This window comes from Schistocerca serialis, chromosome 1 (assembly GCF_023864345.2).
Source record: "Schistocerca serialis cubense isolate TAMUIC-IGC-003099 chromosome 1, iqSchSeri2.2, whole genome shotgun sequence".
NCBI lineage: Eukaryota > Metazoa > Arthropoda > Insecta > Orthoptera > Acrididae > Schistocerca > Schistocerca serialis.
The window spans coordinates 1,064,649,019-1,064,665,214 of NC_064638.1; the positions used below are offsets into that span (position 1 = coordinate 1,064,649,019).

General features: G+C 39.7%; 1 protein-coding gene across 2 annotated transcripts in view; it reads left to right on the forward strand.

Annotated features, from left to right (window-relative positions):
* LOC126415753 (mitogen-activated protein kinase kinase kinase 4) overlaps positions 1-16,196 on the forward strand; it is a 212,394-nt gene that overhangs the window by 39,215 nt on the left and 156,983 nt on the right. For both annotated transcript variants that reach the window (XM_050083454.1, XM_050083455.1), the window contains exons 6-7: positions 427-599; positions 4,332-4,626. In XM_050083454.1, coding sequence (XP_049939411.1) covers positions 427-599; positions 4,332-4,626 — 468 coding nt within the window. The remainder of the gene's footprint in view (positions 1-426; positions 600-4,331; positions 4,627-16,196) is intronic.

A 16,196-nucleotide genomic window follows, 5' to 3' on the forward strand; every position in this document is an offset into this window, starting at 1 on the left:
CTTGGTTCACTTGTCCTTTTTTTACATTCCAGACTTGCTCATTGCCACTTCGTATTTGGTGGGTAGTGATCTAGCCTGGAATAGATACGTAAAATCAATCATGAGAGGGGAGTGAATGACTTAGTTTTGTTGGAAAAATCCATAAAAGTGAGCAGGGCAGCTGCTCAAGTAGATTCTAAACAAGGAACAACTTCATGTGCCTGCTTGCCATTGTTTTAGCTAAAACCTTTTAATCTTGTATTACCAATATTAAGTTGTTACGGAACTTTGAACTAGCCCTTATGCTACACAACTTACATAATTATCCTGATTTATTTGTGATCTAATTCATTTCTTGGTTCACTTGTCCTTTTTTTACATTCCAGACTTGCTCATTGCCACTTTGTATTTGGTGGGTAGTGTACATTTTAATAATCTCTTTTTCAGCTCAGCAAGGAAGAACATTTATGGCAGAATGAGTTGAAAGATGAGTTGAAAGATCTTATATGGCTTGAACTGCAGGCCTGGCATGCAGACAGGACACCCACAGAGCAAGATAAATATCTTTGTCATGCAAGAGAAGGTGTTCAGCAGTTGCTAGATGATATTATGAATTACCGGTAATTTTGTTTATTTTTATGTAACAAATGTTATTCTGTGAAATCATAAAATATTTAAATATAAGTACAGTACATTTTTCAGTGTGAAAAGTAGAAACTGTGCACATTTTGGTAAAGTATAAAAATGCTCAACAAATTATTTAGTACATTCCATCATTTGCTGAATTGAGAAATGTCCTTCCCCGAACTCCTTCCTACCATAATGGTTTTCGACTGACTAAATGTAGGAAGAGCCACTATTGAAAACATCCGTAGCATATTTCAACTTTGTTGTACGCCTCACACAGCAGTCTAGACAGTCATGACCTGCAACTAACTGTCCAACCAGATAAATGACAGTCATCATACCATGAAAATTTGTGAACTTGTCAATTCAGTTGTGGAACAACTGCTGTCAAACTCAGTAGTTATTGCACAATGCTTACAATCTGGCTTTCACTATGTCCCACCTCCCCCTTCCTGTAGGCTTTTTTGAATTGAGCAAATACACTCGCATACATATATCTAAAAACAAAGATGATGTGACTTACCAAACGAAAGTGCTGGCACGTCGATAGACACACAAACATACACACAAAATTCAAGCTTTCGCAACAAACTGTTGCCTCATCAGGAAAGAGGGAAGGAGAGGGGAAGACGAAAGGAAGTGGGTTTTAAAGGAGAGGGTAAGGAGTCATTCCAATCCCGGGAGCGGAAAGACTTACCTTAGGGGGAAAAAAGGACAGGTATACACTCGCACACACGCACATATCCATCCACACATACAGACACAAGCAGACATATTTAAAGACCTTGTGTCTGTATATGTGTGTGTGCGAGTGTATACACGTCCTTTTTCCCCCCTAAGGTAAGTCTTTCCGCTCCCGGGATTGGAATGACTCCTTACCCTCTCCTTTAAAACCCACTTCCTTTCGTCTTCCCCTCTCCTTCCCTCTTTCCTGATGAGGCAACAGTTTGTTGCGAAAGCTTGAATTTTGTGTGTATGTTTGTGTTTGTTTGTGTGTCTATCGACCTGCCAGCGCTTTTGTTCGGTAAGTCACCTCATCTTTGTTTTTTATATATATATATATATATATATATATATATATATATATATATATATATATATATATATATATATATATAGACACACACACACACACACACACACACACACACACACAAAATTCAAGCTTTCGCAACAAACTGTTGCCTCATCAGGAAAGAGGGAAGGAGAGGGAAAGACGAAAGGATGTGGGTTTTAAGGGAGAGGGTAAGGAGTCATTCCAATCCCGGCAGCGGAAAGACTTACCTTAGGGGGAAAAAAGGACAGGTATACACTCACGCGCACACACACATATCCATCCGCACATACACCAGTATATATATTATTATTCTTTTTTTTGGAGGGGGGGGGGGGGGGGGGGGAAGGGGGGGAAGAAGAAAATGTGATGCCAAGAAGAGTTGTGCAATACAAACAAAATGAGGTAGGCTTGTTTCTATGACTGAAAGATGGTGTCTATACAGATAAGAGTGGTGCTAGTAACACCACTGTGATGATGCAAATTAGGTTTGCTTTAAATACACTCTGTAATGCTCATAGGCATTAGTTACCTTTGGGGTTGCATGTGGTGAGTACATGTTAGTCAAGAATTCTTTAAGCAACAAAGTCATCATTATCAGCACCTCATAGAGTTTGAATTAGGTCACATACTAGGGCTACAAGAAGCTGGATGTTCCTTCTGCAATTATACAGAAAGACTTTGCAGGAATGTAGCCACTGTATGTGATTTCTGGCTGCAGTGGTCATGTGAATGTATGGTTGCGAGACGACCAGGCTCCGGATGACAATACGGAAAGGAAAGATCATCGTGTTGGACATATAGCTCTGGTGCATTTTACTGTATCTGTGGCAGCAGTTTGAGCTACAGTTTACTCCACAGTAACTCAATGAAATGTTATAAACCAGTTGACCCAAACCATAGCCATTTGTGACTTCAATGCTGTCATGTGAGAGTGGATGTCTGTTGCATTATCTGATGAAAGTTGATTCTGCCTCAGTGCCAGTGATGGTCGTGTGTTGATTAGGAAGAGGCCTTTAGGTCCTGCAGTCAACCTGTCTGCATGATCGACACAATGGACCTACACTTGGAGTTATGGTCTGGGGTATAATTTCATATGACAACGGGAGCACTCTTGTATTCATCCCACGCACCCTGACTGCAAATTTGTACATCATTCTGGGTGATTCCACCTGTTGTGCTGCCATACATGAACAGCATTCCCGGGAGTGTTTTTCATCAGGATAATGCTTTCCCACATACTGCTGTCATAAGACAATGTTCTCTGCAGAGTGTCAAATATTGCCTTGGCCTGCTCGATCACCAGATCCGTCTCCAGTCGAGTACATATGAGACTTCATTGGAAGGCAACTCTAGCACCTTCCACAACCAGCATTAACCATCTCTGTATTGACTGACCATTGTAATAGCCATGGAACTCTGTCCCATAATACAACATCTGGCACATGTACAACAGAATGCATACACATTTGCATGCTTGCATTCGACATTCTGGAAGTTACGCTGGTTATTAATGTACCGGCATTTCACATTTTCAATGACTTATCTCGCACTCACATTAACCTGTGATCTTACAATGTTAATCACTTTAATTCCCAAAATTTCATTACTATAGTGCAGAGGGTGAAAATTGTAGAGGGAGACCAAGAGATGAATACACTAAACAGATTCGGAAGGATGAAGGTTGCAGTAGGTACTTGGAGATGAAGAAGCTTTCACAGGATAGAGTAGCATGGAGAGCTACATCAAACCAGTCTCTGGACTGAAGACCACAACAACAACATGGAATAGTTTTTGTTGAATGTTACCATTTTTCTCCATCAGTGTATGAACAGGTCAGTAATATTATTTGCTCCCACAAAGTCTCGTGTGATTTCTGTGGTTGAGTTTTAAAGGCAGACGTGAATATTAGAAAGTGAATTTTAATTACTTAATGTCAAATAAAGATACGTGAAAGAACTGTGTACCAACTAGAAATTCAACAGTAATTCTGAGAAGAGATTACAGAACGGAAAATGTGAGATGATATCTGTTGCACTCTGTTACCAGTTTTTGTCTATTGTGTGTTTTCATTACATCCTTCTGTGAGGGGTTCTTCATAAACTCTTCTCACTTTTCTTTCCTCTGTATTAAAGAACGCCAGATTCATAAAACTTTATCCACTTTTTTATGCAGTTAGGAAAATACTTTTATTTTAAAATCAGCTAATAAATCTTTCTCATTATTCAGTCAAAACATCATTTCTAGTTTCTGTTGTAAATGAAGGAACAAGTTGAGTGGCTGATAGGGACATAACGAGACTGGAAACATTGCTGAGCTTTACACACACTCACACTCCCACACACACACACACACACACACACTCTCTCTCTCTCTCTCTCTCTCTCTCTCTCTCTCTCTCTCTCTCTCTCTTTCCCTCCCCCTTCTCTCCTCCCCTCTCTCCCCCCCTCTCCCCCCCCCTCTCCCCCCCCCTCCCTCCCTCCTCCCCCCTCCCTCCTATTCTCACTCATATGTGTCCTTCAACTTCATTTCCACAACCATAAGTTTAGTGGTGACTTTTATTCCTTCCATAATCTGTGTCTTTTTCCAGGATCCTCCATTAATAATTTTTCTCCCATTAATAGATGTAGATATAGTAGTAGTAACAAAATATTATTTTCTAATTTTACAGGTTTCAAAAAAAAGCTTCTAAGCTACCCAATAAAATGTCAACACAAGCTAGTGACAGTGGTGTCAGCTCAGATGGGACAGATAATACATCACAACCCAAATCAGATGTACAAGTCTGCACTGGATGTTTGTCAGTATTTTGTAAAGTCTGCACGGAGAACCAAAATGCAGCGCTGAAGGAAGTCGAAGAACTTCTGAATAGGTTAGAAGTTGCTGAGTCACTGTACCCATCCTGCAAGGCTGTAGGAGTGCAGTACCCACTGTACAAGAGCTCAGAGTTTGTAGGAAGAGTCAAGGTATTGTTTTTCTTTCCTTGATTTTTTTAGTCACTATAACGATATCCCAAAGAGAGGCGATGGTTTTTGTTTGGTCTTATTCTATAATCTCTCTGCCACTCATTTACATTATGAAGCTGAATCATGTAAGTGCAGTAATATCAAAGTATATGGATATATTTGAACTGCCATTATAAATTATAAGTGAGGTGTACTGTAATTTGTGATGTTACTGTTCAGTTTACACAACATAACTGAAGTTAAATTTCTGAAGCCTTTTGAAAACATAAGTGTAAAAGAAATGGTGGCGTGTAATATACAAAATTCCTATACTCATACTCTGTTCTGGATATCAGTGATGAAACCCATCGACTGAATCCAATATATATAAAGATGCTGTGACTTACCAAATGGGAAAGCGCTGGTAAATGGACACAATAAAAAACACACAAACACACACACAAATTTCAAGCTTTCTCAACCCAAGGTTGCTTCATCAGGAAAGAGGGAAGGAGAGGGAAAGACGAAAGGATGTGGGTTTTAAGGGAGAGGGTAAGGAGTCATTCCAATCCCGGGAGCGGAAAGACTTACCTTAAGGAGAAAAAAGGACAGGTATACAGTCGCGCACACACACACATATCCCTCTGCACATATACAGACGCAGGCAGATATACATAAATGATCTCAGCTTCATTAGTTGTAATATGACGTGTTGCCCCACAGGGTACGGACACCTGCAAGTGCCCTCAGCTCACCTGCAGGCAGTCACAGGCGGTATAGGGTACCCACCAAGGTCTGCTACTGCATGTGTTATTTATGTGCATGAGCCACTTGGCCTTCTCTGCATGTGGACATTTGACCATGGTAGTACCATAACGTAGACTATGACCCGGCTGTGTTTTTGCCAGCATTTGCTCAGCTGCGCTCCAGTGACTAATTGTCTAGGAGTGGGCTCTTTATCTACAACTGCCTGATTTAAACTGGTGTACTAACTCTCAGGGATGTAGCTTGATTATTCAGTAAAAGCCATCACCTAAAAAATGATGAAAACCTTTGCATTTTTGTCATAATATTTCTGTGGCCTTGACTTACTGGGCTCATAAAGGTAGAGTTTGAATACTGAGAGGTAAGAATTTTTAGAATTACTTGTAACATGTATAGGAAGCTACACAGCAAATATGAGTGATCTGAGAATGACTTCACATAGAAAAACTAATTGAAATGATGTCGGATAGTGTTTGAGTGTAAATATACAAGACAAGCTTTGTAGCAGTGGCTATATGCTGCTCTTACTGCAAACTTTCCTTGCATTACAATCTTTCAGTTATTGAGTTGGGAAAATATCTCACATTTATTTAAGATATGATGGTGTGCTAAGCATAATTCTATTTGCCATTATTATAAATATAGTAGCCACCACAACAAAGAACTCGATGATTTGCCATTATTCCTTTAGCCTTGTAATGATGACACACCAATCGGAATTGTGACCTCTGAGCTTGGGAGATAAAGGTGCTATAATATTTCCATGTATAAATTTCACCATCTATTGTGACATCGATGTCAACAGGACAATAAACCCTAATGTTCAACAATTTCTTATTTTCATTTAGTTTTAAGGATGTGAGGCTCTACTGGCTACTGCAGCCAAGGATCATTAAAGTAGGTGCATTAAATGTACTGAATGATTTGATGTGCAATGCTGGAAGGGTCTATGGACTGAACTGGTCATTCTTGAAAATACCAACAACAGTTGTATGATCCTTTAATAATACTACCAGTTTCACAAAGTTAGAATAGCATTATCAGGTACATCTAAATGAAGAGGAATAGCACATGAGGCAACCAATGGCAGGAAGCTAGAGAGAAGATAGTATGATGTGATGACATACAAAATACCTAAGTGACAAAAGCAAATTTAAACACAGTCAACTTCCCTATTTATAGATCATATTATTCTTCTTTCAAGACTGGCCTTCTTTTATGATCGTTGTCTTCATTCCACCTCTTTTTAAAATTTTGATTTCAGACACTATTTCAGAAAATCTATTATAACGTAACTGGGAATGATGGGATGTCCAATACATTAAAAAAAAAAAAAAAAAAAAAAAAAAAAAAAAAAAAAAAGACTTTCACAGAATAAGGCTTTGGCCAACAAGACCTTTGTCAAAAATAGACCCCCCCCCCCTTACACACACACACACACACACACACACACACACACACACACACACACACATGACCACAGTCTCTGGCAGCTGAAACCAGACTACAAGCAGCAGCAGCAGCAGTGCATGATGGAGAGTGTAATGTGTCCTCTTATATTATTATGTTTTGCTATTGTTGTTGTTAGAAAAATCTTTATTCAGTCGGTCGTCGAAATTTTGAAATAAAAGTTATTGTGGATGTCACGTAAAAATATTTCGCGTGAAGGGCTATTGCGACACAGGCAAAGATCAATTGTGGAAACTAAGCCACTGAATATTACAAATAATGCTATTAAAGAATACAGCTGACTGACTACATCAAATAAGAGGGCACGTACATTCGCGAATGAGTCGTGAAAAAATAAAAAATAAATAAATAAAAAGCGTATACTGTGTAGGAAATATAGTTACGCTTGTACACACTCAAATGTATGCAAACATAACGAACGGGATAGAGGCAGGTACATTTTGAGTGTAATCACCCCTCGTGGCCTGGATAAAAAGAATTACAGTTAAATGCATTTGTTCATCTTAGAACGTAAATGCGTGGACTTCGAAATTAAATGAAAAGAAAGACTGCAGGTTTTGAATGTCGTGGCAAATATATTGAAATTGACGGTAGCGGCCATGAAAGGAAAAAGATGAACACATTCATGTACCTCTATTGTTGTGCAGCGTCGCCTTGAAGATCGACGCCTCCATCTAAATTCTCTGCATAAAATTAAAATAACAGTAATAATTTTCCAGAATTTCAGGAGCTAGGGCTCATGGTATCACAAAATACGAAATCAGTCTGCTTCAGAATCACTTTCATTATTTAACCCAATGTTATCAGTAAGAAATGGCGCAACACTTCTTAACACTAGGACAGGATAACAGCGAAACGTAACTTATTCTAAAACTAATAAACGAAGGGCGTAAAGCTTCTCTTGTTCAGCAAATGCTTTACGCATTAAACTCTGGTAGTTGAACTAGTGTTTATATATTCATAAAATTTTTTTTATATAATTCTTTTACAAGAGGCAATATGGTGGGGGTAATGTGGAGGCTGGGGCAGGGAGATGGAGGAATAGCAGGGAAGGTGTGGTGGACAGTGAAGTGCTGCTGGGTATTTTGCAGGGATGAGGTGGAGAGAGGGTAGGGCAGCTAAGTGCATTTGGGTGCTTAGATGGATGGAGGGGGAGAGGAGAAGTAGTGGAAAAAGGAGAGAAGTAAGAGGACTGGGTGCGTTGGTGGAATAGGATGGAATGCAATATATTGAATACAGGAGCACCCGTGCAACACTAAAAAAAAGCAATCGTCCAGGTTGTTTGTGGGACTGTAGATAGTTGTGTTCATCAGGGCGAGTAGTAAAATTTTTGTCTTTCATGAAATATTCCATTAAACATTATACTTTAATAAATATATAAAAAAAAAACAAAATTTCTTATTAAGAGTCACAAAGCTGATTTTGATACTATTCTTTAGCAAATTTCATCAAGTTCTTATCTTACATGTGTTAAAATTTTCTTTGACTTCCATTCATATCTGCATATAGTCCATCTAAAAGACTGGGTGTAGCGGCAAAATGATGGCTGTGTAGTGCTGGAATGGAAACAGGGAGGGGGCTGGATGGGTGAGGACAGTGGCTAACGAAGTAAGTATATTACTGCTACCCACAGTAATATATTTATTAATGATTAGTTATTCTCTACTTTGACCTTTGTGACTTCTCGCCAATTTTAGTGTGTTTTCGCCTTCCACTATCGTCGTCTTCCTCAGATTTCATCTCCTTTTTCCCCCCTGCGCATCTATTTCGTACTTTTCACTTGTATTTGGGTGTATTTTTGCGTAATTTTTTGGACGTAATTCTACTGTCTTACGTATTTGTTCGCATTTTTGCACCGCCATGGGTCCTTGCTCCTTCCATCTGTGTCAATACAGAAAAGTTCCTTATCTCTAGCCAGATCCCAGTCCCACATACTGTTCCTGCATTGTTGCTGTCCCGCAGGAACTTGAGCAACATGCACAACGCCACCTCGAAAAGCTCTCCATCCTGCTCACGTCCTACTCCCGCCTCGGAGTACCACTGTCCACCACTTCTACAACAACCTCTAAACCTCCCCCACACCCCCTCATAGCTGACAAACCTTGTCTCACAGACCTACTACACTTACCCCACCCTCCGAAACTCACTCCCACCACCACACAGAACGCAAATCCTACACAGACCCACAACACAGTCGTGAACCTTTCCTCCAGAAGCCTTAGTCCCACAGAAATATCAGTCCTTTCCAAAGGCCTCACCTTTTGCCCCACTCTAAAATTCAACCATGCAGGACTAGTTAAAGACCTTCTCTCCTTCTCCCGGTCCCTACAGTGGAAACACTTTTTCGCCACCAACCCGTCCAATCAGACTCTACCAAAGACCAACATTGAACCTTGCCTAATTCAGTCGACTCCTCCATGCAACTGTGATCCACCCCCACTGCCTCCAAACCACCCCCTGTTAACTTTCCAGAATTTCTTATCCTCGAACCTTGCCTCACCATCATTCCCCAAATTCCTCAACATGCATACTAACCTTACATCCACAGAAAGAACCGCAGTCCACCATCAAAAAACTGATCCCGATCTTATAATCTTACCTGCAGACAAAGGCTCCACCACAGTAGTTTTGAACCGCAAGGATTACGTGGCAGAAGAACTCCATCAGCTGTCAGATACTTCCACCTACAAAGCATGCCACAGTGATCCCATTTCAGCAATCTAGCAGGATCTCCAGTTACTACTCAAATCCTCAGGCCCGTCCCAGAACCTCTCCCCAGAGTCAGTCTCTCTACTTACCCCTACCACTCCCCACACTCGCACCTTCTACAGCTTCCTGAAGTCCATAAACCCAACCACCCAGGACGCCCCATTGTGGCCGGTTACTGTGCCCTGACTGAGAGAATGTCTGCTCTCATAGACCAACACCTTCAACCTATTATCCGGAAACTATCCTCCTATATAAAAGATACCAACGATTTCCTCAACCGACTCTCCACAGCTCCTCTCTCTTTACCACACAGTGCCCTGCTCATCACTATTGATGCCACCTCCCTGTACACTAACATTCCTAATGCCCATGGCCTTGCTGCTATCAAACACTACCTTTCTAGATGCACTATGGGTTCCAAACCAACAACCTCCTTCCTAGTCTCCATAACCAACTATATCCTCACCCACAATTACTTCTCCTTTGAAGGCATTACCTACAAACAAATCCGCAGTACTGCTATGGGCACCTGCATGGCACCATCCTGTGCTAACCTATTCGTGGGCCATTTAGAGGAATCCTTCCTAAAAACCCAGAATCATAAACCCCTCACCTGGATCAGATTCATTGGTGTCATCTTTGCTTTCTGGATTGAAGGTGAGGACACCTTATTTACATTCCTCCAGAACCTCAACAACTTCTCCCCCATTTGCTTCACCTGGTCCTACTCAACCCAACAAGCCACCTTCCTAGATGTTGACCTCCGCCTCAGAAATGGCTACATTAGTACCTCCGTCCATATCAAACCTACTAACCACTAGCAATACCTCCACTTCGACAACTGCCACCCGTTTCATACCAAGAAATTCCTTCCGTACAGCCTAGCCACCCGTGGTCGTCACATCTGCAGTGACGAGCAGTCCCTCTCTAAATATACTGAGGGTCTCACTGAAGCCTTCACTGACCGTAATTATCCTCCCATCCTTGTACAAAAACAAATCTCCCATGCCTTATCTTCCCAGTCTCCCACCACCTCCCTAAGTCCCACAGTCTGGCCACAGAGGAGCATTCCCCTCGTAACTCAGTACCACCTGGGACTGGAGCAACAGAATTACATTCTCCGCCAGGATTTCAATTACCTCTCATTGTGCCCTGAAATGAGAAATGTCCTACCCACTATCCTTCCCGCCCCTCCAACTGTGGTATTCCACCGTCCACCGAACCTACACAATATACTCGTCCATCCTTACACAACCCTTGCTCCCAATCCCTTACCTCATAGCTCATACCCCTGTAATAGACCTAGATGCGAGACCTGTCCCATACATCCTCGTACCACCACCTACTGCAGTCCGGTCACTAACATTACCTATCATATCAAAGGCAGTGCTACCTGTGAAACCAGTCATGTGATCTACAAGCTAAGCTGCAACCACTGTGCTGCATTCTATGTAGGCATGTAGGCATGACAACCAACAAGCTGTCTGTCCACATGAACTGCCAGCGACAAACTGTGGCCAAAAAACAAGGTGACCACCCTGTAGCTGAACATGCTGCCAAACATGATCCCCTCATCTCAGTGACTGCTTCACAGCCTGTGCCATATGGATCCTTCCCACCAACACCAGCTTTTCTGAATTGCGCAGGTGGGAACTTTCCCTGCAATACATCCTATGGTCCTGTAACCCTCCTGGCCTCAACCTTTGTTAGTCACTGTCCTCACCCATCCAGCCCCCTCCCTGTTCCCATTCCCGCACTACACAGCCTTCATTTCACCGCCACACACAGTGTTTTAATTTCTTTTATGTTTATTTTTATTTCTCTCCTTTCCACTACTTACCCCCTCCCCCCTCCACACCTTCTCTCCTACCCTCTGTCTAAACTGCAACACTTCACTGTCCGCCACTCCCACCATACTATCCCACCCCTCCCCGCCCCAGCCTCCTCCTTACCCCCACCCATTCGCCACTCCCATCATGCGCTGGTGCTGCTGCTCGCAGTGCAGTTTCAGTTCTCTGAGACTGCAGATGTGTGTGCAAGTTGCACTTGTGTGAGTTTGTGTGTGCGTGTGTGTATGTGTGTCTACTGCTGACAAAAGCCTTAATGGCCGAAAGCCTTGATTGTGTGAATTTTTTTATTGTGCCTATCGCGGTTCAGCATCTCCACTCTATGGTGAGTAGCAACTTTCCTCCTCTCGTGTTGTTACATTCCATCCTGGATTTTCCATCGTTTGATATAGTCCGTCTAAATTTGATTTCTTATTAAACTGGTTGTTGGACATTGGGCTTAATGCCCTGAACTGTAATTCTTGTTCTTGTTTTGGATACAGTGATTCTAGACAGTAAGGGAGGTGTGAAATCTTTTTATTTAATGAATTTCTTGAAGTAAAATAAAAAGGTGTCAGCTGGTGAATGAGATAACCATTCAGTGGGCTCAGTGTGACATTTCCACTGACCGGGGAATTGCTCAGAAAGGAAATACCAGACCTTTTAAGGGTACTGCTGCAGTATGCTGTCTTGTTGGATGTGTGTGTATATAGCATTCTTGATCATTCCCATCAGTATGTGAATTAAAATGTTTTCCAGCTTATCAAGATAAACTAAATTGTTGACTTACCGTGAGGAAAGAAGTGAACATTAACTTAACTACTGATTGAGGCACAAACGAACTGAACAGCTGCTGTTGTCGAAACATTTACACCATTCATAAATGGAGTTCCCATTGGGAGGATCAGTACCATGTGAGGTATAAGATTTCTGTTTGTTTTATGACTTGGAGAAAGCATATGACACTCGATGGAAATACAACATACTTCATCTATTTCATGAAAGGGGCGTATGGTGATGTCTGCCTATTCGTACTTTGGAATTGGTACTTCTGTTATGATATTGGCGATGGTTTGTCAAACCACTTTTTTGAGGAGAATGAAGTTTTGTAAGGTAGTGGACAAACGAGGAAACTTCAGCAACTTGACCTCGTATTTTAAGGACAAGATATCAGCACCAGTCCTCAATTCCTCTTGAAAAATAATGAGAACGATCTTTGCTTTATTTGAACTGACAACCAACCACGGTATACTCATTCAGCAAATTAGTCAAAATAATACAGTATTAACTTGCTTGTACATAGGGTACTGCTTTTACAGCTAGTGCTTCACTCTTTATCAGAAAGAATCATCAGAATGTGATGAAGGTTTGTCAACTGTAACAGTGCATCACATTTTAATAAGTGTGGTCTGTATGCTGATCAGAAGCCATTAAATGGTTTGACTGGAAATTTGATCACTTTATTAAAGAAAGAATTACTAATTATGCTGTTGACAACAAATGCATTGCATCATAACCATCTGATCATATATGTAACTTTTACTTTTTATATATCAGTTTCATGTTTCATCAGTCTTTCACTTCATCATTTTTACTTTTCTAATTATTATTATTATTATTATTATTATTATTATTATTATTATTATTATTATTTCTTTCTTTTCTCAGACGTTATGTCTGGTCAAAAATGGAAAGTGACGCGGACCTTGATCAAGTGTGACTTCCTTTTAACTGTACGGTTTATGTTATATTGCATTTAGGAACTTTCGGGTAATTCAACATGTATCAATAATTATGGATTTCTGTAGTTGTACATATGAGTTTGGATGTAGCTGTATTGCATTCATGTACTGGTGGATATTGTGTGGTATGACTCCTGTAGTTGATAGTATAATTGGTATAATGTCAACTTTATCCAGATGCCACATGTCCTTGACTTCCTCAGCCAGTTGGATGTATTTTTCAATTTTTTCTCCTGTTTTCTTTTGTATATTTGTTGTATTGGGTATGGATATTTTGATTAGTTGTGTTAATTTCTTCTTTTTATTGGTGAGTGTGATGTCAGGTTTGTTATGTCGTGTTGTTTAATCTGTTACAATGGTTCTGTTCCAGTATAATTTGTATTTATCGCTCTCGAGTACATTTTGTGGTGCATACTTGTATGTGGGAATGTGTTGTTTTATAAGTTTATGTTGTAAGGCAAGCTGTTGATGTATTATTTTTGTTACATTGTCATGTCTTCTGGGGTATTCTGTATTTGCTAGTATTGTACATCCGCTTGTGATGTGATCTAGTGTTTCTATTTGTTGTTTGCAAAGTCTGCATTTATCTGTTGTGGTATTGGGATCTTTAATAATATGCTTGTTGTAATATCTGGTGTTTATTGTTTGATCCTGAATTGCAATCATGAATCCTTCCTTCTCACTGTATATATTGCCTTTTCTTAGCCATGTGTTGGATGTGTCTTGATCGATGTGTGGCTATGTTAGATGATACGGGTGCTTGCCATGTAGTGTTTTCTTTTTCCAATTTACTTTCTTCGTATCTGTTGATGTTATGTGATCTAAAGGGTTGTAGAAGTGGTTATGAAATTGCAGTGGTGTAGCCGATGTATTTATATGAGTGATTGCCTTGTGTATTTTGCTAGTTTCTGCTCGTTCTAGAAAGAATTTTCTTAAATTGTCTACCTGTCCATAATGTAGGTTTTTTATGTCGATAAATCCCCTTCCTCCTTCCTTTCTGCTTAATGTGAATCTTTCAGTTGCTGAATGTATGTGATGTATTCTATATTTGTGGCATTGTGATCGTGTAAGTGTATTGAGTGCGTCTAGGTCTGTGTTACTCCATTTCACTACTCCAAATGAGTAGGTCAATATTGGTATAGCATAAGTATTTATAGCTTTTGTCTTGTTTCTTACTGTCAATTCTGTTTTCAGTATTTTTGTTAGTCTTTGTCTGTATTTTTCTTTTAGTTCTTCTTTAATATTTGTATTATCTATTCCTATTTTTTGTCTGTATCCTAGATATTTATAGGCATCTGTTTTTCCATCGCTTCTATGCAGTCGCTGTGGTTATCCAATATGTAATCTTCTTGTTTAGTGTGTTTTCCCTTGACTATGGTATTTTTCTTACATTTGTCTGTTCCAAAAGCAATATTTATATCATTGCTGAATACTTCTGTTATCTTTAGTAATTGGTTGAGTTGTTGATTTGTTGCTGCCAGTAGTTTTAGATCATCCATGTATAGCAAATGTGTGATATTGTGTTGGTATGTTCCAGTAATATTGTATCCATAATTTGTATTATTTAGCATGTTGGATAGTGGGTTCAGAGCAAGGCAGAACCAGAAAGAACTTAATGAGTCTCCTTGGTATATTCCACGCTTAATCTGTATTGGCTGTGATGTGATATTATTTGAATTTGTTTGGATATTAAGTGTGGTTTTCCAATTTTTCATTACTGTATCAATTTAGGATCTACTTTGTATATTTCCAATATTTGTAGTAACCATGAGTGGGGTACACTATCAAAAGCTTTTTGGTAATCAATGTATGCGTATTGTAGCGACCTTTGTTTAGTTTTAGCTTGATATGTCGCCTCTGCATCTATTATCAGTTGCTCTTTACATCCTCGTGCTCCTTTGCAATAGACTTTTTGTTCTTCATTTATAATTTTGTTCTGTGTTGTATGTGTCATTAATTTCCGTGTAATGACTGGAGTTAATATTTTGTATATTGTTGGTAGGCATGTTGTGGAGCGATATTTAGCTGGGGTTGCTGTGTCTGCTTGATCTTTAGGTTTCAGATAAGTTATTCCATGTATAAGTGTATCAGGGAATGTGTATGGGTCTGCAATGTAACAGTTAAATAATTTTGTTAGATGGGAATGTGTTGATGTGAACTTCTTTAGCCAGAAATTTCCTATTTTATCTTTTCCAGGGGCTTTCCAATTGTGAGTAGAATTAATTGCTTGGGTGACTTCATGTTGCAAAATTATCACTTCAGGCATTTGTGGTATCATCTTGTATGTGTCTGTTTCTGCTTGTATCCACCGTGCATGCCTGTTATGTTGTACCGGGTTTGACCATACGTTGCTCCAGAAGTGTTCCATGTCTGTTATGTTTGGTGGATTGTCTATTTTAATGTGTGTGTTATCTATTGTCTGGTAAAATTTCTTTTGGTTTGTGTTGAATGTTTTTTTTTCCCTTCTATTTTCACTTTTTTTGTATCTTCTAAGTTGTTTGGCCAATGCTTGTAATTTCTGCTTCTTTTCATCTAATTGCTCTATCGCTTCTTGTTGTGAGATTTTACCTAACATTTTTCGTTTTTTGTCTGACATTTCATTTCTTATAAATTGTGTTAGCTGTCCGATGTCTTTTCTCAGTTTTTCTATTCTGATCTGTAGCCTGTGTTGCCATGCTGGTTTTGTGGGTTTCTTCTGTGTGTTGGTTGGTTCTGATCTCTGCCTAGTGTGTATATTTAGTGTAGTGAGTGCGCCTATATAAACCAGTAGTTGTAACTCTTCCATAGTTGTATTTTCATTTATTTTGTTGTGTATGATTGTGTTGATAGTTGTTATTGTTGTTTCGACTTGTGGGTTATTTGGTGGTCTATGCAAGAATGGTCTAATGTCTGTATTTGTGTCTTTGTATTCTATATATGTCAGCTGAAATTTTTCTTCTCTATCTAACATGTGTCTCACTTCGTGTTCTATTTGTGCTTGTTCTGGTGGCTGTCTTAAGATTTTGTTTTCCTCTGATTGTTTAATTGATGCGTGTTGTTCTTTGTTTGTTTGCTCTGGGATGTTTGAGTCCATTACTGT